Source organism: Anser anser, assembly GCF_964211835.1.
Source record: "Anser anser genome assembly, chromosome: 4".
Lineage (NCBI taxonomy): Eukaryota > Metazoa > Chordata > Aves > Anseriformes > Anatidae > Anser > Anser anser.
The window spans coordinates 11,162,149-11,187,127 of NC_139724.1; the positions used below are offsets into that span (position 1 = coordinate 11,162,149).

A 24,979-nucleotide genomic window follows, 5' to 3' on the forward strand; every position below is an offset into this window, starting at 1 on the left:
CTTAGGTCCTCCTTCATATTTATAGAGCACATATCCTGTTGGTTTAAAAATCATAAGCATCTGCTTTGGTAAAGTTGGATGTAATAAGGGTATGATGGCAGGATTTGCATTCTTTCTTTATATAGAAATGCAGTCTTTCAAAGATAACTTGATAAAATCCAAGAAGGGACAATTCTCTTTCTCGGTATAAAAGCAAGCATGATTGAGAACAGGGGCTTGGATTCTTTTCACAGTCTAATACAAAAGCTCATTAGCTTAGAGATCTTCAACTAGCCCAAAGATACGCAGAGTTTATACTGCCCTGCTTCATTACACCTGTGTTTTCAGAATCACAGAATGGATTTTTTTTTTTTTAATCTTTTCATTTCATACAGCAAGAAGGTGGGAAGGGTTATTAACATGTTGCTAAGGGAAATGCATCACCCTATTATCAAAGGCCAATATTACAGACTGACAGTTTTTGGAAAAGCTTATGGCTTGTAAAACCAGTCATTCACATTACTACTGGAGCAATATTGCTCTCTTTTGGAGTGAGCCAGGAAGGAATAACAGAAACTGTTACATTTTATATTGCTTTTACTTCTATTTAAAGGCATTGGCTTTGAGGTGTATTTGACTTTTTCCTAGTCTGGCCTGCAATTCACTTGAATTCCATACGAAAATGCATCCCATTTTGAAAATTGACTGAAAATTAAAGAATAAATAAAGCTTTCAGTCTCTCTCTCTCTTTTTTTTTTTTTCTTTTTTTCCCTTTCTGGTTTCTTGTACCATTTTCTAATGTAAAAAATGGAAGGGGACTTTTAATATGAAGAAATGCCTTATTTTTTAGTAGAACAACTATTCCACTTCAAAGAAGCCATTTACAACCCATTTTCAGCTATATAAGCATGATTTCCTCTAAAAACAAATAAAGGCACTATGGTGTATTTGTCAGAGATCTCCTGATGCGAACAGACCAATGCTGTCTTACTTCAGCTGAGAATTTAAACATGAGAGTTTACTATTTCAGTCTAGATTTTCTTACCTCTTACAGCTTTATATAAGTTGAACAGCCCCTTACTCTGTCTGTAATGTATCTTACCAATTTCCCAGGCAGAGGGAGAAATGGTAACTACAGGATCTGCCTTAGAATGTTCAGCACTTTTCAATGTATATTTCATGCGATTTCTCAAAGGAAAAAAAAAAGTATGCACTCTAGTATCTTGGCAACAAGAGACTCAATTTCAGCCAAATCTGACTGAGAGGTAGGGATCTTGAAAATATTAAACACTTGAAGAAGAGGGAAAAATCTGTGGATAGTTGACCACGAAGACCACATGTGAACACCTACTGATGAAACCACTGAGCAAGCCATGTCCTTAACCTTTCCAGCAACAGGATTCAGCTGACTAGCTAGCTGGTTATGAATAGTAGGGTACAACTCTTGCAAGAACACAAAAAAATATGGGAAAAACGGGGGAAGGGAGGAACTGGAAAAGAGATATTGGAAACTGAGTGGGCATAGCAACTGAAAGTAGGACATTAAGGGGATAATGCAGGTGAGACAAGTCATAAGAAAAGAGAAAAACTGTTTTTTTTTTTTTTTTTTTAATGCGGTTGGGCAGGCTGGGAGGAGGCTGGTGTTTCCTGCACTGGAGATGTGTGCTGGAGAGACACACATTCAAGAGTATGAAAATTCATTAATTCAACTTTCTCAGCCTTAATTCAGTGTCATCACAAAGATATTGCAAACACAGCTCAGGCTACTAATCGCTCTTATCTAGTAGGGAGAAACTTACTGGGGAAAGGGGAAATTTTGAAAGGGATGTTTTTTTAAATGTAGCTTTGACCATTGTATGCCACACATTTGAGACAATGGTGCTGAAAACCCAAGTCCCCTCTTTCTTGTCTCGGTCAAAAACTGACAATGAGACCACTTGGCTTGCAGCAGCAGCACTGCTCTGAACACATGGGTAGCCTCAGAAGATCTTGTACAGAGTCAGGCTCTGTCTAAGGCCATTCCATGTCTCTGGGCTGCTGGATACCAAAGAAGTGAAATGGAAAAATGATGCAGGGCACCTTTTCCTCACATCTGAAACCTTACAAAGCTGTGGATATTACCCCCTCATTTATTATTAAAATTAACTAAAATGACAAGTCTGTGCTTTACACTGGATTTACACTGAAACTGTACATTGAGGTATCTTTAACATCTCTTGTATCTTTGCAGTAATTGTTGTTTCTTTAAAACATGTAGTTCAAATGCAATATAAAACAGAAATGTGTTAAAGAAAATGAGATACACACATATATAGAAGTGCATATATCAGAATGAATCACTAGCAGATGAGATGTATAAAAATATAGTCTTCTTTTTCTTAAATAATAGTTAATAGGTATAGACTCTTTCTTTACTGGAATAATAATCCTCTCAAAACCAAGAATATTTTCTTCTAGTTACTTCTTAAGATCTGCATGGTATTGTGATACATAAGACCTGACATCTGCTGACATCACAGTAATTTAAAGAAAAGGAAGCAGTAGTAATAGCACTTTACAGTGCATCGGATAGCATGAACGGCCAAAGTGCAAATACAATATTTATTATAAAATGAATTAACTGTACCTTGAAGAGGAACGGCTCCTCAGGAAGAGGGCTAACAGGGAGTGAGGTGGTGCTACTAGCCGGACTCATGTCTGTACTCTGAAAGAAAAGCATACATGAGTTTGCATTTGCAGTAGAATGTTGGAGACACTTTTTTATATTAGGGAGAAAAAAGAGCTCAAAAACAACACTGAAAATCCAACAGAACAAGGTTGACAAAGTAACTGTTGTCTGTACTATATTTATCAATAATTAGTAAAAAGATTAAGTATTTCACAAATGGGCAAGTACTTTGTATTTTATTTTGAATTAACATTCCATTCAAAGACTGAGCCACATGCACAAATATGCAAACATAATGCATCTACAAAAGAAAATATGAGATGATAAATGAGAACAAAAAATGCTTTCATACAAAACAAACTACAATATATAATATATTTTAATTATTTAATTCAATGGTCTGATACTAAAGGTAAAATTAACATGAAAATATATTGCAGGAAAGTATTTGGATCAGTGCCTTTTTTTAAAAAAAAGATCCCTTTCACATGAATCAATATATCTTATAACTGAGCACTAATATATGAAAAGGAACAGTGAACAGCAATGTTAATAACTAATATAAGTCATTATACCTTAATTGATGTATCCAGGCAAAATGACTAAAAGACTGATGTAAAAACCCAGTCTTACTTGGGTGATATTTTAGTAATCTCTTGGCTAACATAGTCGTCATTTTGTATAGATGAGACAGGTGTGAAAATAAGTGACTGTGGAAACTCTTTTGAATTTGGAATGGTAATAATGATAGAAGAACAAAATCTAAATTTAAGAAAATGCACATACGATACAAGAGTGTTCTGGAGAACATTAGAATATATAATACTTCTTGTGAAACAAGTTCTTGATTGCTAAAATGAAAGGAAAAAATAAAACTAACTAATAAGAAACAAAACAAAAAAAAAACAGAGAAAAAAGAGAAAAAATGCAATAGAGAATACAAAAAACACATTTCTACAGGCAGCCAGAAGAATATCTATTTTTTCACAATGTGGCTTTGCATGGCACAATGATTTAATGAATTCAGCTTATGCAATTAGCTAATCAGGTATCTGGTTTCACATCACTATGAATCTATGATGGGACTCTTTTGATAAGCACAAATTCTGCAAGTGAAGAATACAGCTGCACCTGTGATGTTATAACTGTGTAGGAATCAGAAAAACTGTATGCAGAGATACTGTATTTTATTCAACCAACTGGTAAAGGAGGAAAAATTAACAAAATTTTTGATACAAAATCCCTATGTTAGATCTGAAATAGAAAGCACAGACTTCGAAGTTAATACCCATTGAGAAAATCATGGAGTTTAATTAGGTCTGCGTCAGTTATACTACGCCTAAAAGAAAATACAACAGTTACTTGTTGAATAAAAGGGGTATAAGTAAAGAAGGAAAGAGAGCGACATGGTGATTATTCATAAAAGAAATAGAGAGACAGCCACTTTAAAACCTGTGCAACACAAGAGAGGTTTCTGGGGAATGAGGGAGGTTATAATATATCAGAAAGCCAGTATCTTTGCTGAATCCATCGCTTTGGTTTCAGTAAAGTTACAAATATTAACACTTAGATCCTGCCCTTGATCATCAAGGAAAATGACTGACAATATTTACTAAACAGAAAGGAAGCATGGCTCTTTTAGATTAAATTCAAACTGCAGTCAAAACTAGAGACCTCCTCCTTGAGAATGTTCTGTCTCAAAGACAAACAGTTCAGCTAAGGACAGCTTGTCTTTTAATTTACGCAGAATAGGGGGGAAAAAAAAAAAAAGTAGCTGTTTTCCAAACTAAATCGAGCACACTAATTTGCAATGAGAAGTGAGCAGGAAGACAGTCCAATCTTTTAAACATTGAAACAGTCTCAGTATGAAAATCTGCAAAACAGATTGGTCCCCATACTCTACACGAGCTGCAAATTCTTCACCGACAGCTGGAATCTAAGCAAGGTCAAAAAACACCAAGGATGCCAAGGTGGCTTTGACAAGAATTCTCAGGACACGTCCACGTGGTGGCCTCAGGGGAACGTTGGCTCCTCCTGCTGACTGGACACGAGCCAGCCCAGATCTGGACACCATGCTGATGCGGCACCATGCCTGGACTAACAGGGCTGCCATGAGGCAGGTTACATTAGTATGGGCATAGTGACTTACATAGCTCCTGAACTGCAGCTGGTTTGAGTTTGGCCAGTTTGGAGCACTGTCAGAAGAGCCTGACTGCAACTGTCCACGTTTACATACCCTCAGTGACCCCTCCAGCAACATCAGTTATTTTCCTCTCTAAGGAATGAAGAACAGCCTCTCTGTCAGTGCAAATTAATTAAATCCAGCGGCGTTAACACAGTTTGTTATAGCAGAGAATTGAGTGAGACAGCATCAAAATTGTTGTTGTTTCTTGAGCTATTAAAATGAAACAAAACAAAACAACACACTTCCAAAATAATCACTGCTTTGAGAGGTGTTGTCAGCTTGCCCTCCTGAAGGGAAACATTAACCATTTCAAACTACATAACACCTCCCACCTAAATTTGTTGACCACGGGGTATTTCTCTTAATCACACTTTGCAGTCTAAAGCTTCCCATAACCAAAAAACTACAACCGTGAGGAATTCGTCCAATGAAAACCTTTTATATGACATTTCCTAAGCCCATTCTGTTCTCATAAAAGCAGCCTGTCTTAATTTTGATATATTTTAAGTATAAATTAAGAAGAAAATGCTACACCATTTGGCTATAGTAATGTCTTCTAAGTCATAGTAGATATTAAACATCATTTGTAACATAATTAAACGTATTAGGCAAAATCAGGGAAATTAGGACATTTTCTAATTTTGCAGTACTTTGCTCTGCAATCATAACATTCTTTATGTATACTTTAAATGCACTATGTAACCACACAGGTTTTGCAGACTGATCCTTTTCCCTCTACTGCTGGAAACTCCTGAGTATCCTGGATGGCACGGAATTTTGCAAAGCTTTAAATACCTAAACTCCAATTTTTAACGGATAGATGTCTGAATATCAAGCAATTTAACTATTTCTCAGAACAACAGCTAAGAAAAAAGTGTCTTGCCTGTGTCAAAAACAGTCTCATGATCTTTCGGTGTTTTTACATATTTATTTTTTTTGGAGCAGGGTGTTAAAATCCAGCAAATGGATAACAGAATTTTGCTGATAACTGTTCCACATTTTCAGTGATCAATGCCCATGCTTTCTTCCTATTACTAGAGCTGTAAATATATATCATCCTCATTGTGCAAGTGAACAGGCAGCCCAGAGTCACTGCTAGGCTGCGTTAATCATTTATCTCCAGAGAGAAGTATTCAAAAAAAGTGATTAACTCTCAGGAAATTTCTTGAGAATGAAGCAAACAAAGGAAGAAAAGGTCTATGAGAATAAACATTTCCCACGCGTGTGTCTTGTTTGGTGACTGATGGTTGGGATTCTCTTGAGGGTAGAATCCCACCAGTTTAGCTAGATGAAAGAAGCTCTTTATGGATCTGCTTTAAAGTAGTTGCAAGCTTGGCATTGTTTTGCTTTCTTCCACTTGTGTTTACCTGTCTTAAAATACAGCTTTTCATAATACTGTATACTGGTTCTCTAAGAGAATGCAGACAATGTTTTTCAAGCAATACAGTAGATCAAGAATATACAAATGCACATTGTTAAGACCATGCTCTTTTAAAATCAATAGTCATCCTTAAGTCATCAGTAACTGTTCTTTAAATGAAAAGAGATTCACCTCACCACATAAACTGGGACTTTTCTCACTATAGAACCTTGTATTTAATCAGATCTTCTGTAGCAAGAGGCCTGTGTATCAACCTTAGTTAATTGTACCGTAAAATATGGACCATGCACTGTATATCACTCACAGACAGAAGCCAATTTAATTTGCTACAAGTGTTTTTCTACAAGGGTAAACATCACAAGGATAGTTGGCAGGCATTGACTTCTCTGGAGATCACTATCTCAATTTATTGATCTAAGAAGTTAATACTGACAGAGAAAACCTTCAGTGGATATTACAGCTAGAGACTAAATAAATCTTTATAATAACATACGAAAAGAAAAGACAATCTGTGTACTTTATAGTTTTTGCTAAGGAGTAGTGGATGAGTGTTGATCTTACTTTTGGAATGATAGTTTTAGTTGTAATATGAGTTATGCCACAAAGTTTAATTTTATAATCTAGAAGTTGAGTACAAGTAGGAAATTAAATAAGTGCAGCAAGCAAGCTCAGTAGTGACATTTTGATATACTGAAGATAATCAAAGGGCTGTAAATAGATTTATTACTGGATCTGCACAATATATCTTTATGAAATATTATGCTTAAATATTATTATCCTGTTATACCAAGGAGAGTGAAAAATAAGGGGAAGTGATTTTCTCAAAGGTAGAAAAGGCTGTTAAAAACAAAGATAGAAATCAAGAATTCACAAGTCCGAGTACTCTGGTTCTTCATCCAGAGTGTGCAGGGTTTCCCTATATGCTTTTGGACTGGTGTGACTTCTGTAGTTTCTATATTATTTAACAACATGAAGAGATGGGTTTTGTTTGTTTGATACACACAGCTCCTGCAAATAAAATTGCTTCAAACCATCGAAGCCAGAAAAATCAAAATTGGTTTTGGTAAGAAAAAATACCAGACACATGAAATGAGCTTTCAGCTTCCATCTCCCACCATCTTAGATTAATTTTCCCTCACATTTCCTACCTCACTCACTGACAAAGAATGGAAATGCCTACTTAAAATGTGTTAGATCTACTTCCTAACACATTTGAATAAAATCCAGGTGGTTATTTATAACTGTATTTCATGTGGTTTTTGTTAGTAGGTATAGTTAATTATTCTTATTGATTACAAATACTTGCAGTTATCAACTGAGATATTTGATTATTGTTTTCAAGTATTTATCTGGCACTTTCTCTACTGTTTGCTGCTCCCACAGCTTTGAAGGCTGCAAGTGTCTTGTGTCTCCGTCCCATGTTATCTTAGCTCCTATCCCTTGGGAGAATCATAAACTACAGCTGATACCATTTTTTGCAACCTCTTTTTATGCTAGTAAGCAAGGTGTGGATAGACAAACAAGTTTTTATTGGTTGAGTTATGTAGTGATTCTCTACCTGCACTTTGGATACAGGCACACAGATTAGGCTCAATTCCTCTTACAACCTAAGCAAAGCTAATCAGCTAAGATGTGAAGTGCCACTGGGAAATTTCCCCTCCTTTAAGACAAGATGCTGAATTATCACCTAACAACATTTGTATGTCTAGTACTGTTTATTTTAGAAGACCCAGAGTTCCCAGGAACTCTGGGCAAAGACATTAAATATAATATTCTGCACATTAATTTTCTTCAGGAAGGAGGGAGTAGGATGAAAGATATTTTGTTGACTGCTATTTATTGCTACATTAAAAATACAGCTGGAAAGACCTAATAGGCTTTGAGCCTATTAATTAGGCTAAATTAATTATATCAGCCAGTAACATAAATAGTAGATAACCAGCACATGGTTGCAGGGCTACAGGCTACAGTGGTTGAAATAGCTTAGACTCAGATTAAATTTTCACGTTATTTAATTTACTCAAAATATTTACATTTACTTAGTTAGGTATATCCACATTCCTTACAGTAAATGCAGAAGTATAAGAACACTAAAGTACTGGGAGCAAATTTCTATTATTATGTTTTCCAGTTGCTAAAAGAGGAAATGAAAATACCTAACATCTAAAACATCTGGCAGCTGGCACAAGGAAAACACCTTCTTAAACATGTACTTAAATTTGCAAACAAAGTAGGAAGCTGAACTAAGTGTCTAAATAAAAGGTCAAGAATTGGAGGTTGCTGGCTTACAATTGAGTACATGCAGGGAAAAAAGCTCTCTGTTTTTATAAACACATCTCATTTTTTCCTAATTAAAAAAAAAGAAAAAAATAATACATACCACCATATAACTAATACAGTTACATATTAACAAATATCCCCTCCTTAGTTCTCTTTATTTCCACCTTGATTTTTCATTGCTCATCCTTCCCGATTGTCTTTATTTCCTCCACAATGCTCCTAATAAACAGGAACATGAGTTTCATTGGCCAGGTAACTTCCTGGAACCTAGAGGTTAGGTGAAGTGTCCAATTTCATGTTCATTAATTCGCAGGGGAAAAACATATTCCCTAAATAGCAAATATTTCCTCAACATCAACCTAAACATCAAATTTGTTCCTAGTTCATATCTAAAATCCCTGTTCAGTTCCATCTGCAGGCAGAATGTAATTTTGAAAGTAATTTGGACAATGATTTGAGGGTTAACATCTCTTTATATTGAGAGCTGCAGGATCATTAATGATTGTCACTGCATGAGTTGGGAATGTTACTATGACATTATATTAAATGCAACTCAAGTCATATTTTTATCCTAATGAATAGGGTGAATAGAGGGTTGCTTTCACAGACATAAATGTTTCGTTGACAACACAGTGGAGAACTGATTTCTTTGAGCAAAACTCTACTCCCTCTCCAGCTTCTATTGTTTCTTTCATACTTCATTGACTATACTATCCAGCCTTGACATTTTGTTATTGTATATTCTTCCCTAATAATATCACATAACATCAGCTTTTTCTGCTCTTTCAGCAGTCAATTGAGAGAGCCAAGTACTCTCCAGGGATTTTAATCTGCAGGCTGCCTATTTCAATTTCTTTCTTTCTTTGCAGGAGATCCTTCAGGTTCATATACAAGCATTTTTTGCTCAAACTGCATTCAGTTTTGCAGCAAATATGATGGTTGTTTCATATAATGGCGTTAGTGATGTTTTATTTTCACTCCAGTCCTAGAGACATTTTCTCTCTCCAAAACCTGCATCACAGCCCTAAGAGTAACCGATAGTCCATACTACAGTCATTGTCTGGATCTGGAAGAAAGAAGTCTGCATCCAGTCGTGGAAGACCGTATCAGCAAAATATGTCTGTCTGGCGAGTAGAGAACAGTCAGACTTGTTAGTGTCACTGGCACCAGCCTTGGGCAAAGGGAAATTGAGCAGCTTGTTCACGTTTATCTCTTACACAAACTTTGTGGATGGAAGTCTGCAAGCTTGGTGTCAGAGGTTGCTGGAGGAGGGAGTCTTGTGTTGGTGGCAGAACAGAGTCTTGAAGACCATGGTGTCCAGCTGAAACCTTTTACTTCATTATGTGTAAAAACAGATATTAAAGTTCACACCCTTGAACATGATAATGAGCTTACAGAAGTACATGCAGAACATATATGACTATAGTACTTAAATCTTCACCCAAATCATGCTAAATGTCACCCCAGAAAGGGTGCAGATAAGGTTGGGATATAAAAAAGGAAAAGAAGAAAAAAAGAGAAGACGCTGAAGCTAGAGTGAGGAAAAAAGAAGAGGTAGGGGGAGGAAGGAGCGAAGAAATTGGAAACCTAGAAGAGGCTGTGCTCTTTCTCCTCCACCAAGATAGGGATGCCTTCTTGGTAAGCTTTGTGCCTTCACCCTTTAGTTAGGAATACCCAGGATAGCATTTTGCTAGCACTATTATCATATATTAACATTACTACAGTAATGTATTTATCAACAACAATTCCGAATCTGTTGTATCTGTCGCCTTATTAAATATATTCAACTTTGTGAAATTGTCTCAGTGAAAGTCCTAGCAGGCCTCTCAAACAGGCGAATGTTGGACTGCGAATACTTTCAACTTTGTGAAGCTATTTCAGTGAAAGCTCTTAGAAGGGCTCTGAAAGAGGCAAATGTTGAATTATAAATACTTTCACCTTTGTAAGACTGACTCAATGAAAGCCTGTAGCAGGGCTCTGAAACAGGCAAGACTGTGGTAAGTTTCACATGACATGGGGCTCTCTCAAATTCCTACTACTTCGCTGCATACGGGCCTGTCATTTTTCTGTACTTTTTTTCTGCACTAAGTGAAAAATGCTTAGAAAAGAACTAATCAAACTGAGAAGTATCAAATTTGATAACAGAATCACCTCTTCCTTTTCTTTCTATTACATATTAATGCATGTTTTGCATCATTACTATGTCGTAACATTTTGGGACAAAGATACAAGGTGGAACCAATAAGGAACAGATCACAGCATTATAGACTCAGAGAATGGTTTGGATTGGAAGGGACCTTAAAGATCATCAGCAACCAAGAAGGAGCAGTGGAGACAAAGTGCTATAGACTGAGTGCAACCCCCATTCCCCTATTTCCCTGTGCTGTTCGGGGCAATGACATAGAAGAGGGTCAAGTGGGGGAAGTTTGTTTTTTTTTTTTGTCTTTTTTAGTTTCTCACTGCTCTAGTTTGTTAGTAATAGGTAATAACTTACATTAATTTCCCTATGCTGTGTTTGTTTTGACGTGACAATAGCTGCCAAGTGATCTCCCTGTCCTTATCTCAACCCTTGAGCCCTTTTCATCGTATTTCCTCCCCCTTTGCCTTTGAGGAGGAGCAGTGAGAGAGTGGTTATGGTGGAGCTCAGACGGCCAGTTGAGTAAAACCACCACACATTAAAAATATATATATTTTTTTAATCTGAACTTAAATAAAGCCAGCTTGATTTTCATTAATAATTTGCTGCTCAATTATCTGTTTTCCACCCTTGGTTTTCATTGCAAGCATTAAGAACAATGTTGCCAGACTTTCACACTGGTGTTTCTAATGCAAGGTTATATTTAATTTTTCTGTCTCTCTCAGAAAAGATTCAGGTTCCTTGAATTGCTATGCATTTCATTTCAAACAAGCCACTTTGCACTTTCTAAATGTTGTGACTGCAATTATTCTCACTTCTTCATCAGTTCTCCAAAGGGTTTTTAAAATTTCAGTATGGAACCACTTTTGACAGGGTATTTTAACTTATTTAGATGCAGAGGCTTCATTCTCAAAACTGTCTTGAATTCCCCAATAACAACTTAAAGGAAACATCTTAAACATCTATACATCTGCTGCTAAATCAAGGAAGTCAGATTTTCTCCACTGCAAGAAAAGAAGTGAGTGACATTTAACAATTTGAAGTATGGTTTCCCTGGGTACAATGCTTCTTCTGTATGATTTTGTAGAAATATAAAGTAAATGTTTACTAAGTAAGTTTCACCATGTTATTTACTTCACAGTATCTTTAACAGTAAAGTTCTTTAATGTTTTCAGGAAGTTGAATCCTTTTGTGTAATATGAGGCAATCTTTCTGTTCTTGAAATGAATTTCTGATTATCATTGACACAGTTTCAAAGCATGCTGAGCCTGGCTTTTGGTTGAGCAAGCAGCTTTCAAAGTGGAGTCTGGCAAAGCAGAACAAATATTCTTTGATTTTGTAAATATGTGGGACACCAAGTTTCTACCTTCTGACAGCAGCTGTAATTCTTAAGAGAAAGATTAAGAAGAGGAATGCGCAACATGACATTCAACTCCCACCCTGGCATAGGCTTCAATGGAAATCATCCCTTCTGCACAGTCTCCACAGTCTTTCTAGCTCTACTTGCTCTTCGTCCCTTTGCTAGTCAAATATCTGCTTCTCTTTCCACCAGTATCTTCTTGAACAGTATCTTCTGTTTACAGTGATTCCCCCTCCCACATACATCCCATCACTACCACTACTCCTTTTATTCTGATCCAAACCAGTAAGTCTTCCCACCTTCTTTACTTTCTCCTTTCCTTTGGCCTATGCCCACACTCTTCAACCCATACATATAGGCTGATACATATATGTACACCCATGCAAAAATTGAATGAAAGGATCTCTATGTAGTTGCCGTGATGCAACAGCCATACAATTGGTTTGCTACAGAAAAGAGATATGATGAAGCTGGTCAAATATCATGCTTCTGAAAAATGTCAGGTGAACCTCTGTTTGGCGTAGCATCTCAGCCCCTAGCTCTGTACATTTTGGGAAGGTTACAGTGCATTGCTTAAGAAATTGATGCAACTTGCAAAGGAACGATGGATTTGAAGTTGCCTGTACTAGTGCTTAGGCAATGTGTTATTTTTAGAGTTCTCAGCTCTGTATTTTGTTTTCATTTTTGTGTTTATCAATGGAATTACATATTAAACTTGCTGGGATATCTGAATAGCATTTTATAAAGCTATTAGCCATAAAATATTCTTTTTTCATTTGTATTATGTCCAGGAATACAAACGAGTATAATTTCTTTCTACCCTTCAACATTAATAGGGAAACCAGAGAGAAAAATTGAACATACCTTTCACATTCATTTAACTACAATAAAACACAAATGGCTTTTCAGATGAAAAATACTTTTTAAAAATAAATACTGTCCGTTTTCTTTGAAAGTATTGTTACATCTCCACTATTTTGTGTATATATTTATTTATTTTCCAGTTTGATAATTCTACAAAATGAGTTTAAGGTACTAGTCCTAGTCACCATGTGATAAATTAATATTCCTTGAAGTAGCTCTGGTAGAACTGTTACAAAAAGAAACCAGCAAGAGTCAAAACAAATAAGGAGACATGTCAGCAAACTCCCAGGTTCGTGCTACAAGATAGGAGTTTATTCATATTCATGTTATGCTATGAAGCCACTGTCACCCTGGTTTATCTGATGGCAATCTTTCTAGGTGGCTCCACTGCGCTTCTTTCATCTGCTACTTTTCCCATCCCCTTGCTTCCACCACTATGATTTTAGCTCTCAGCAGCTGCCACTGCTTACAAGAATTTCTGCAGGCTCAGTGATGATAAAAACAGAAGTTTTCTTGGCATCATAGCTGCATCTTTCACTCCTAAGCACCGCAGAGGTGATGGCAGGTGCTAACACCCCTTGGCTGCTGCGGGGAGGCTTTGTGGTTGTCACTCTCTCAGCTGCTTCCAGAGGCAAGCTTGCAAAGAGTGAACAACATGTGACTTTGTAGTCCTAGTCATGAGCTATCATCTGAGTTACAAGCAGAAGTTAATTCTCCAACATCTTCCTAAAACCCTAAAGAACACCAAGGACGTTGATATCCTAAAGGATATAAAACAATATCCAGAGGGACCAGAGGCAAGGCAGGTAACAGAAACACGAGTGATGTGATGTCCATCAACAGAGCTGGGCTGAAAAGCCTAGCTCATGTTATTCCTTTTGTACTTTGACTCTTATCCTGTTGTTACTCCCAACACTTCAGGGATGCTATGTTTGTATAAAAATTTCATCAGCTTCTTCACACCTCTTGAAGTTGGGACAGTTTTCGATTTGTCCTTGTTAGATTTTGCACACAAAGGACAATCTTGGAAAGGATGTTACATGCAGTGAGAACAGATTTATTTATTTTTTTGGTAGTGAGTTTGCAATAGAACTCAGGAAATAAACAGACCAAATATAAGAAACTTTTAGTACATACAGTGCACATGCAAAAACATATTTGTGATATGCCATGGTTTCAACAGGAGAAATCTACCGGTGGAATGCTAAAATCAGTATGACCCATGTCTATCTATTATACTTTTTAATTAATGGCCACATGCTTTTTTTTTTTTAAACCAAAAGTCCAGCCTCAGCCAGTGGACATGATGATGGCTTTTAAAAACTTCTCATATTTTATTTATTTTACCATACCACATTCATATTGCAACACCAGGATGTTGCAAAGGGCTTGGAAGCTGACCACAGATGATCAGAAGAAAATTCTGCTGTCAGGTTTCATTCCTTTCTAGCATAATGACTCCATTTATTTCACTCAGTTATGCTTCTCCTTCAGTGGTATAAAGTCTAATTGGTTTCTGTATCAGAAGGGCAATGGGTAGGTACCTGGAAGCTGTTTTAACTCTCATTATAGCCAGAGCTGTCCCTGAGACAGAGTTCAGCATCAGGAGTGCTGGGAGGCCGTATCATTATTTGTTGCTATTCTAACTGCAAGGTCTAAAGAAAAACAACAGAAGCAATCTAGTAATTCATTACCCAATTCCCTATTTATTCTGAAAATAAAACATTTCACCAATTTGCATTAAAATAAAGCAGAATTCTTAAAATTAACAAAATATTTGAATCCTAATTGATCAAATGTCAATTTCAATGAAGCAAACTTAATACAGCTGATAAGCTATGAACTTTTTAACATACTGTAATCAGTACCAATACCTGAGATTAACCATAAACCACAGTCGAGTAGAGCTGGCAAGCAAAATGTGTGCAGATAAGGGTTTTGTTATTGTTGCTTTGTATTGTTTCCCCCCAGATAAGTAGATCATGACTTAAAAACAAAAACAAAAATCTCGCTAAGGTAATCAGATGCTAATTTACAGTGACTAACAATTATGATTTACGAATTCTATGTCTGATCTATAATTTTTGAAGAGCCAAGTGATGTCGTTTTTCAATAAGCACATTCAATTATTCAGAAACTCTACACAATCACAGGAATAACCCTATTAAGCTTAAGGACCAATAATGGCAGAATAAATGGAAAAGGTATCCAAAGGGTCATTTGTTGCCTTGCAATATATAACCTGTTATATTTGCACTCAAAAATATGATGTTTGCATAATCAGCAGCATCATTTGCATCACAGCCAAACGTTTCAATAGAAAACTCTTACACTAAATGTTGAATAGATTTGTTAAGGTCAAATTATGAGAATCAACAGAGGGGCTCATACAAAAGGCTCATACAGAGTATTATGCCAAATTAGGTAATTTGGAGGACTGGTCTTTGTATTTATCTATGTTTATGTAAAGTTGCACGTAAAAAGGTAGACATGGGGCTACATTCTCTTACTAACCACTGATAATTTCCAGTCTAAATATTCATAAACAATTTTGGTGAGAAAAGAAAGATTTTCCTTGAACATAGGCTTCCATGTAATTCCAAATCTTCAAAAAGTTAAACATGGACCTTCAACAGATTTCAACAGCAGTGATTTATACTCAACAGTCACAGATTTAAGTGATTGATGCCCCTGTTTTGCAAGTCATTTCAATCAGATGAAGTGAACAGCCTGCACTGAGTGTTATGTATAACTAGGGCCTGAAGTGGTGAACAGATATGAAGAATCACAATTCATAAACTGTAATCTATGGAATCAACACCAATGGAAAAAGCAGAAGAAACATTAAGTTGTGGAAAAAAATGTAAAAATGCATGAGCATAAAAATAGCATTAATAACTTAATTTCCATTTTGAGCAGTACTATCACTTCAGCAATCTCATTTGAATACATTTATAATTAAAGTTGATTAATGGTTTTTAGTAGGAAAATAATAAACTTCAATTGTCACGATCATTTTAATACTTTTCAAGAGAAACAGGGCCTTCTCTCTCTTCCTGTCTTTTAAATCTCTGCTTGGGGTGCACAAATTTAAAGTTCAAGCATTTGTATAAGCTCGAAATTAACCTATGAGCCAATGTTATCCAGTTCCTCCAGCAAAGAATTGTCTTCTCTCCTGTGGATTGTCAGTGAGGGGAGCTACTGCACAGGAAGTTAGGACATGGACTTACATGGTGAATAAACCATTTTGGACTGACTTGTTACTCTTTCCCCAGTCACCCGTGTGGAATATAACTAAACATTACATTGAAATTGAAGGAAACCCATTGCTTGGTAAATGCAAATTGTTACCGTGAAGTAAACGTCTTCTAGATTTTCTCACTCTCTATAACAAAAAATAGGAAAACTGGAGATTTCAAAGGTCAAAACCATCATCATGCAATTCTCCAGCTAAGAGTACTGTACTCTTAACAACTCAGCTTAAAGCCTCCGGAGTGATTGTTATCAGAAAAATTTCTAAAAATAGCATCAATTGATAGATGTTTGGAGGAAAGAGAACAGGGTATGATTGCTGAAAAACAAGCACGACAAAAATGAATGTCTCTTTTGTGCTTATTTTGACACTAGCCTTTAAGCATTTGACTTACCAAATTTCAGTTACCTACACAAAGATACACCACTCATTTGATGTTCAAAGGAAATATTCTTACATGTTTTGTGAAATATGGCATCTCAATTTTCTTGGTACTAAGTAGACTAAACAATAAAATTTAACAGTATGTCAAATAATAAAAAATACGATCCTGTGTTGCTATAGGAATCTGAAAAATGCATGTCTCAGATTTCAATTGCATATTGGATATTAAGAGCAATTTACACAAAGTACAGTATGAATTGTCATGCCTGACAAATTCATAGGTATAATCTTAAATAACTTACATCGTTCAAAAAAAAAAAAAAAGAAAAAGAAAAAGCAGCTCTACAGCTCTGTATTCAATCAAGAGCTAGAATACCTAGTTGATTAATAATGCTAACTCTAAAGATCTACGGTTTGTTCATGTTTTATGAAGAATTCTTTATGAAGAATGGGTGGGAGCTGGCTTCTATTGTTGCACAGCTGTCTTGTGAAAACAAATATCTTTCCAGAGGTATTCTTGAAGGCCACCAGACAAAAACAGATATATTTTGTTGCTGGTTGCCAATGGATACAGAAGATCGTTCTACACGATTTTCACATAGTGAATCATCATTGCATCTAAAAAATGGTGTTGGCAGGAATTTATTTCACAGATATGTGGATGAGTCTTTCTGTCATCTTCAGTGATTCTGTGGTGAGCTACAATCCTGATGTAAGGTGAGATACTTTTGGTTTGTTTACATTTGATTTGTTATGCCTTTTTCAACAATTGTCATATCCCTGTGGACATTACAAGGTGCACGTTGCCATTGATACCTAGCAAAAACTCATATACATAACTACAAAGTGGGTAAAAGTCTAAAAAACACTTACTTGGAACAATAACATACTGTTTAATGCACTAGCTATTCAATTCTATAACTAGGTATAAATTCAGAGTAAGATTAAGTATAACTAAAGTCTCTGTGGTGGATCATCAACAACAGTTTTGGTACCTGATTTTGATTAGTAGTTCTGTAGATATTGTATATTTTATTTTAAGAAAGAAGAATTAATAGATTCCTATATATACATATTAATGAGACAGTCTCTATTATGGCATCAGTTGAGATGATGCCTGAACTGCTTGCTGTGAATGTGCTCCTGCAATGAAGAATCACTCAGAAGAACTGAGAACTAAGTTATTTTACCGGAGAGGATGAGAAATCAGGAAGCCGAATGCATTCATATTGTTTGTAAATCATCTAGTTTATAAAAAAACTCAACATGGAAGGAAATATTTTCTGAAAGACCAAAAAGCAAATGAAGTCACAGTTTGAGACCAAGGAGCATCCGAGATCATAACAGAAAACACAAGCCATGATAATTATTTGTACAGGTACTGATGTGCTTAGCAAAATTACCCAACTCAGAGCATAAAACTAAAAAGTACACGTATTATGTAAAAGAGCTCTTTGATATCTTGCAATATAATACCAAACCTATATTAGACAAGTTCTCAACATTTAATTTACATGGTTTTGTTCTAACAGCTGAAGGAAAACCTGTAAACTAAAGATCTTACAAATGCTGAGAGATTTAAATTTGTCTTAGTGATTTGGCAGGTACACAATTAAAGTTACTCACATGTCTGCACTTAATTGTTTGCAAGATTAGGCCTCTGGGTACACACAATGCAGCTTGTAATGACACCTACAGGCAGCCTGCTTAATGTTTTTCATTATAAAGAATTCCCGTGACCTTTTCTTCAAAGCTTTCATGCACACCCTCTTCTCTGCAGGTCTTTTATATTTAGTGCAGAAAACAGCCTTGAACTGAAGAAGTGACTTTTCTTTGTCTCAAGAAATCTTGCTGAGGTAAAAAAAAAGCATTTAAAAGTACAATTTCGCTACACTTCTTCTCATTTCTTGGAAAAATGTCAGCAGTCTACCTAAAACAGTAACCCGTAAAAAACAGAAAAGCAAATTACTTAGCCCACAGTACTGCTAAAGTACTGTTGGGTGCTACTAACTCCACAAGAGAATAGCTGTGAGCTGCCAGCGAGAAGAACTTGTCAGTTTGTTGTATGAAGACCCTTACCCTTTTTTCCTTGCTTTCAGAATATCTGCATGTATCGCCAGCACTGCTATGATCACTGCCATGATTTTTAAAATTATAAATATTTTTAGAAGTTCTGAGAAAATCTATGTAAAATATTGCATGCATGTCCCCATGCATATGTACACAAGCACCATGTACACCTCCTACTTCAACTATATACCTCTCTGTACAGTGGCTAAGTACTACAACAGCAGCATCTGCTTTTAGGATCACCCCAATGGAACATGAAGTGTGGATTTGTTTTTAAACTAATACTGTTACTTTTTAGGCTTTTTTTTTTCTTTTATGCACAATACTTTCTTTATTTCCCAATGTGGAAAAAATACTTTATTGAGATTTCTGTTAAGATATGAAAAAAAAAAAAAGCACGTCATTCCCAAGGTAATAAATCCTCATTTTAAAAAGCATCTCCTGGGACGCAACAATGATTTTAAAACATAAACAATGCAAGCTTCTACATACACTCTGGCTACAATTTCAATTTCTGTACAGTCCAATGTATATGCTGACATGCTAATGTATAGTAGGAAGACAGAGTTTTCTGTTTTATCTAAAATTTATTCTATCAGTAGAATGATAATCTGATTTGCTTAACCATGTGAAGCAGTGATACAGTTTATAGCAGGAAATAAAGATTTTTTCACCTGAACAGAACTATACAGATAAATTCCTGGAAGCAGGAGAAAAGTCCTTAAACTGTAACTGCACCAAAGATACCATACCTAGAAGATATGGACTGGCATGTAACCTGTGTTACCTAGAACCGTAGCAGCACACACCAGATACAGCACGTACTTAAAAGGAAAATATTCAGGACAGTTGTTCTGTGTTAAAAAGCATAACCGTTCGGGCCCTAACTGTGCATGCTGACTGCTGATGTAGCTGACTGTTAGTTACAAACGTGGACACCTCCCGTGAGAGAGCAGACAGGAGATCTAGGAAATATATGAGAATCACACACAACATGTACAAGAAGATTATAAAAGCAAAAGTGCCCCACTGTATCTGCCAGCAGTTATTTGTCCTTATGAGATGGGATATATAATGCCTTTTCTTATGCACATCTGAGAACTTAGGAAGCAATTCTCTGAAGATGAATGTTACTGCAGTTCATCATCAGTTGGTATGGAGACATACCAATGCTGCCTTGAACTAGAGACTGTAGTTTGAAAGGCAGCACTGAAAAAAAAAGGCAGCAGTACACTGAAATTCCCCTGTGCCTCAATAGTGGTGACTCTCAGATCAAGAGCAGCAAACAACATTTCTGTCCCACCCCTACTCTTTTTATACAAAGACACCATTACACACACACACACACACTTGAAAGTTACACCTCAACTAACTGACAATGTTCCTTCAGTGTCAAAATTCTGGTGAAATAATTAAGACTAGGCCTGAGAGATCTCACAAGAGATAGACAAGTGTTACAAATACATAGAAAACAACCATACTGCTCTCTTATTATAGTTTAACATTATTCAGCAACGCCATTAACAGGCTCCTTTATTCTGGACAACAAATGTTCATCACTCAGTCTTATAATACCTGAAACAGGTTGGTTATTTCATTACTTTTTCAGGATGAAATTGGTTACTATCAAGCCTTGTCTGCTGATCTGAATCCAGATGGTGATATTGCAAGCTCCGGCTCTCAGGTCTGTGCCGGCTGGAAAGCTTTACCTCTTCACATTATTTTTGGCTCCCAAGTGACAAGCTTTCTGGAAGCATCCTTGAGGACAGGGTGAGATACCAGGGGACAGAAAGGAAGCCTTCACCAGGGGAGTGATGGAGACTGATGGAGGTTGTTGTAGACAGACCCCAGCTCAAGGTGGCTTGCAGCCTTGTTTACACAGACAGACTTAGCTTCCAACTTAGCAATGAAATCTACTTGCTAGGGGCATGATTTCATATATACCATGGTTTCGATATCTATCAGAAGGGGCTGGAAAGAGTTATTCATACCAATCTAGTCATGGGAATAATATATATATTTTTTTGTAATTAATACTGCATGTTGCCTACCCAGACCACCCTCCTCAACATTAACTTTCCTTCTGCTACAAACAGCAGTATGGCACCACTCATAGTGAATATATATATATACACATATATGTATATATAAAGAACAACCCAAAACCTCTATGTAGCATGGTAAAAACACTATAATTGTGCTTTCTTTTTTTAAAGCATAAACAAAAGTTGCCTTCACAATGTATGCAGGTGGTAAAATATAGTAATAGTGAATCTAGTTCTCACGTTCAAAATGTAGCACCTCTTCTCAGAGGTTGTATTGGCATTCTCCTCCAAAATCAGATATGCACCAGCAAATACATGAATGCAAAACTGTAGAAATGCTTTGCTGAAAAGCAAGTAGCAACATAAAGTAAATCAGGATACAATATAATGTTGCTTTATAGCTTGCATATAAACCTTTTATTTCCTCTCAAAAATACTCTTCTGTCTCTCCCTTCTTTCCCTGGAGACATTTGCTACAGTATCTTTAGCATCTCCACAAAGAATGGGCAAGAAAATATTCCATTTATGCATGGTGTTGCATACATATACTTAAGTACAAATGTCTCTTTGAACTGGTACATATAACAAATGTGGAGGACTCAAATACAGATTTATTTTGGTATGGTTTGTATTTAACTGCCTTGCAATGACTATTGTACTTCATCAAAAAGTATCCAAGAGGAACTGCGTCCTCAAGTGGTAGTAACAGGGAATAAAAGACACTTGGAAAGCATTGCTAGCAGGCTGCAATCAATATTAAAGCATACATAGAATTTTTCCTGCATTTATTTTTTTCTAGAAGGCTACCCAGAAGTTATATGGCTTTATTCAGAAACAAAAGAAGCCAAGGGGAAAACAAAAAACAAAACAAACAAACAAAGTTAATCCAGTAAGTCTTCATAGCAAGGAGTCTCAAGCGAACCAGCACAAGTCATAGATTTTGGAAGAGGGTTTGGTGCTCTAATGTTTTTGCCCCACATGGTTTGTGAGGAGCAAAGATGAATCTGAAAGTGGGTAAGTAAGAAACAAACAGAAGCCAACTGTTTTGACTAATTCCTATAGTATGTTTGAGCAGCTCTTCAGATCTGCTAAAGGAAGATTTAGGCTCAAGTATCAATTACATACTGTAGATTCAAGCACTCTTGGCTGAGTGCTAGGGAAATGAAGAGAGTATGCCAGATGCACTACTATCCTAATCAATGAAGATCAACTCAAATAAACTGCATAACAGCTGCTTATGCCAGAACTGAATTCAGCCAACGCCTTCAGACTGCTTCTTAGCTTACTGGCACTTATTGGTTCTTGTCTGTAAACATTTGAGAAAGTCAAAACCTATAACCCTTATACTACTCGCTATCTGACTGATTAAGACAGGGCTATCTGAGGTACAAAAAGAAAAGAGATATTTAAGCCTAAGACCAATTAATTCATTTTCATAACAATCTATGACACTAAGATGCAAATAGTAAATAGATGGTCCAAAAGTTAAAGACTCCATGGCTGATCCAGGCACTAATCTCCTATTTGCCAGTATTTTAAATCTGAGCTTCACCCACACAATCTTTTCTCACTCTTACCTATTTCAATCACTTGCTCACAGACCATAAACAAAGAGCTTACACAGAAAAAAAAAAAAAAAAAAACAAGAGCAATGCAAGCACATTGCTGTAGTATCAACACTTTCTCCTTGAAAAATAATATATATATATATATATATTTCACAGAGGTTACAGGCTAAAGTAGGAAACAATAAAACAATTAAGGAGAATTAAAGCAAAAAATAAGAGTTTGAGTGGAGAAAATGGGAAACAAAGTAAACATCAGCTACATAGGTACCACAATGATATACTTTCATGTCCTACTACCTCTATCAGAGGTTTTCTGACTGGGATGTTTTGTACTGAATTTCAAAAAATTTAATGTAATAACTAAAGTAATTGTTGGCAATCTCTGAGTAGAAAACACAAGTCACTGAGATATCTACTCCAGAAGTGCCAAGGAGAAAACGGAACCAAGGAGATGGGGATTATAAAGGTCTACATCCCCTTCACCTCTTGATCAGGTCACAAACCATTTTGACAGATAAGTTGCTAGGAAAAGTTAATGATAAACTGCATTTTTCTGCACCATACACAGCGGAGAAGTTTTATGGACAGATAAATTTTGAGATCCCAAAGACATAACCTCAGAGCAGTAAATAAGGACCATGCTGATGTTCATCTCAACAAGTGTACGCACTCATAGAGTTATCATGAAGTGTGCAGCCTCTAACTTGTAAAGGGTAATTAGTTAGCTTAAGCTCTTTTAAAATTAACAATGCATAACATCACAATCACACTAATTTTCTCAGGCTTTGGCAAGACATTCTGCATGGTTCCTCCCAGAGTTTGGAAGTCTTTCCTCCAGCACTCGTTTCTTGTAAATTGTAAAACTCCTGCTCTTTTCTCCTGAGGCAGTCATAGCTATGTTCCAACCATTTTGGCTCATCAAGGCAGCAGAGCCTTTCTTTCTCACTCTCATTCAGTTTTGTTTTTTTTAAGATATACTTCCTCATTTAAACATTAACAGCATCAAACCATTGGAGCAGAACCTACTGGGGCCCGTTCTCTTTAATATCTTTATTGATGATCTGGATGAGGGGATCGAGTGCACCCTCAGTAAGTTTGCAGACGACACCAAGTTAGGTGCGTGTGTCGATCTGCTCGAGGGAAGGAAGGCTCTGCAGGAGGATCTGGATAGGCTGGACCGATGGGCTGAGGCCAACTGTATGAAGTTCAACAAGGCCAAGTGCTGGGTCCTGCACCTGGGGCACAACAACTCCAAACAGTGCTACAGGCTGGGAGATGAGTGGTTAGAAAGTTGCCTGGCCGAGAGGGACCTGGGAGTACTGGTTGATAGGCAGCTGAACATGAGCCAGCAGTGTGCTCAGGTGGCCAAGAAGGCCAACAGCATCCTGGCTTGTATAAGAAACAGTGTGGCCAGCAGGGCTAGGGAGGTGATTGTCCCTTTGTACTCAGCTCTGGTGAGGCCGCACCTTGAGTACTGTGTTCAGTTTTGTGCCCCTCGCTACAAGAAGGACATGGAGGTGCTCGAGAGAGTCCAGAGAAGGGCAACAAAGCTGGTGAGGGGTCTGGAGAACAAGTCTTAGGAGGAGCGGCTGAGGGAGCTGGGCTTGTTCAGCCTGGAGAAGAGGAGACTCAGGGGCGACCTTATCACTCTCTATAGGTACCTTAAAGGAGGCTGTAGAGAGGTGGGGGTTGGTCTGTTCTCCCACGTGCCTGGTGACAGGACGAGGGGGAATGGGCTAAAGTTGCGCCAGGGGAGGTTTAGGTTGGATATTAGGAAGAACTTCTTTACTGAAAGGGTTGTTAGGCATTGGAATGGGCTGCCCAGGGAAGTGGTTGGGTCACCATCCCTGGAGGTCTTTAAGAGACGTTTAGATGTAGAGCTTAGCGTTATGGTTTAGTGGAGGACTTGTTAGTGTTAGGTCAGAGGTTGGACTAGATGATCTTGGAGGTCTCTTCCAATCTAGATGATTCTGTGATACTCAAAAAAGGCCAATTAAAAACATAGTATACAAATACATAGCATCATATAAAAACTATGAATTCTTTTGACTTCTTGACTTGATGCAATTAGGTCTCAAAACCAAGTACTGACACAAAATGAAAAATGCAAATACCTTATGTTATGGGAAATTCTGATGCTCTAGAGCCTGTCTCTCCACTGCTTTCAATTGTTGATGCTGTTCTTAGGGATATATTAAAATTGTGAATTTCAAGGATGGCCTGAGAAGAATATGTATTTGGGTTTCAAGTGCCTTTGCTCAAAAGCACAAATATTTCACTTAGAAGTGATGCTTTTAGTCAGAGCTTTTGTGAAAAATTTATTTGAAAAAAACTCCTTTCCCAGTGATGTCAAACCCATTTAGAAACTTCCCTTTCATCAAAACACCCCAGTAAACAGTTGGCACTAATTGTAGAACTAAATGCAGTGCAATTCAGCAAACATGCATGCACAAAAAGTGCCATATCAAAATAAACTGAAACCCATTCTTGTGAGTCTTTAATCTAGGGCTCTACACAAGCCATTCTATCATTGTCTCCAGTTTAGGGATACTCTTGGTACAAGATCAAGAGCAATGTCTTTTCCCCTGTCATACAAATGGCCTCTGTGACCACAGAACACTATACAAGATGAGCATCACCAATGGCTGACATGCTCATGCAACCACAATGCTGTTTGAAACACTGAGGAAAACTGGGTCTTAAAAAAAAATAATAAATATAAATATATATATATAATAATAATAATGAGTTTGATCTTCCATGGATTCTACCTAGAAAGAGCACAACAGGATGTCTACATCTTGC

The 24,979-nt window shown here is 36.8% G+C and overlaps 1 protein-coding gene across 11 annotated transcripts in view; it reads right to left on the reverse strand.

Moving 5' to 3' along the window:
- The window catches only part of CCSER1 (coiled-coil serine rich protein 1), a 735,828-nt gene that overhangs the window by 340,148 nt on the left and 370,701 nt on the right, over positions 1 to 24,979 (reverse strand). For all 11 annotated transcript variants that reach the window (XM_083833058.1, XM_083833062.1, XM_083833061.1 and 8 more), the window contains one exon: positions 2,606 to 2,683. In XM_083833058.1, coding sequence (XP_083689184.1) covers positions 2,606 to 2,683 — 78 coding nt within the window. The remainder of the gene's footprint in view (positions 1 to 2,605; positions 2,684 to 24,979) is intronic.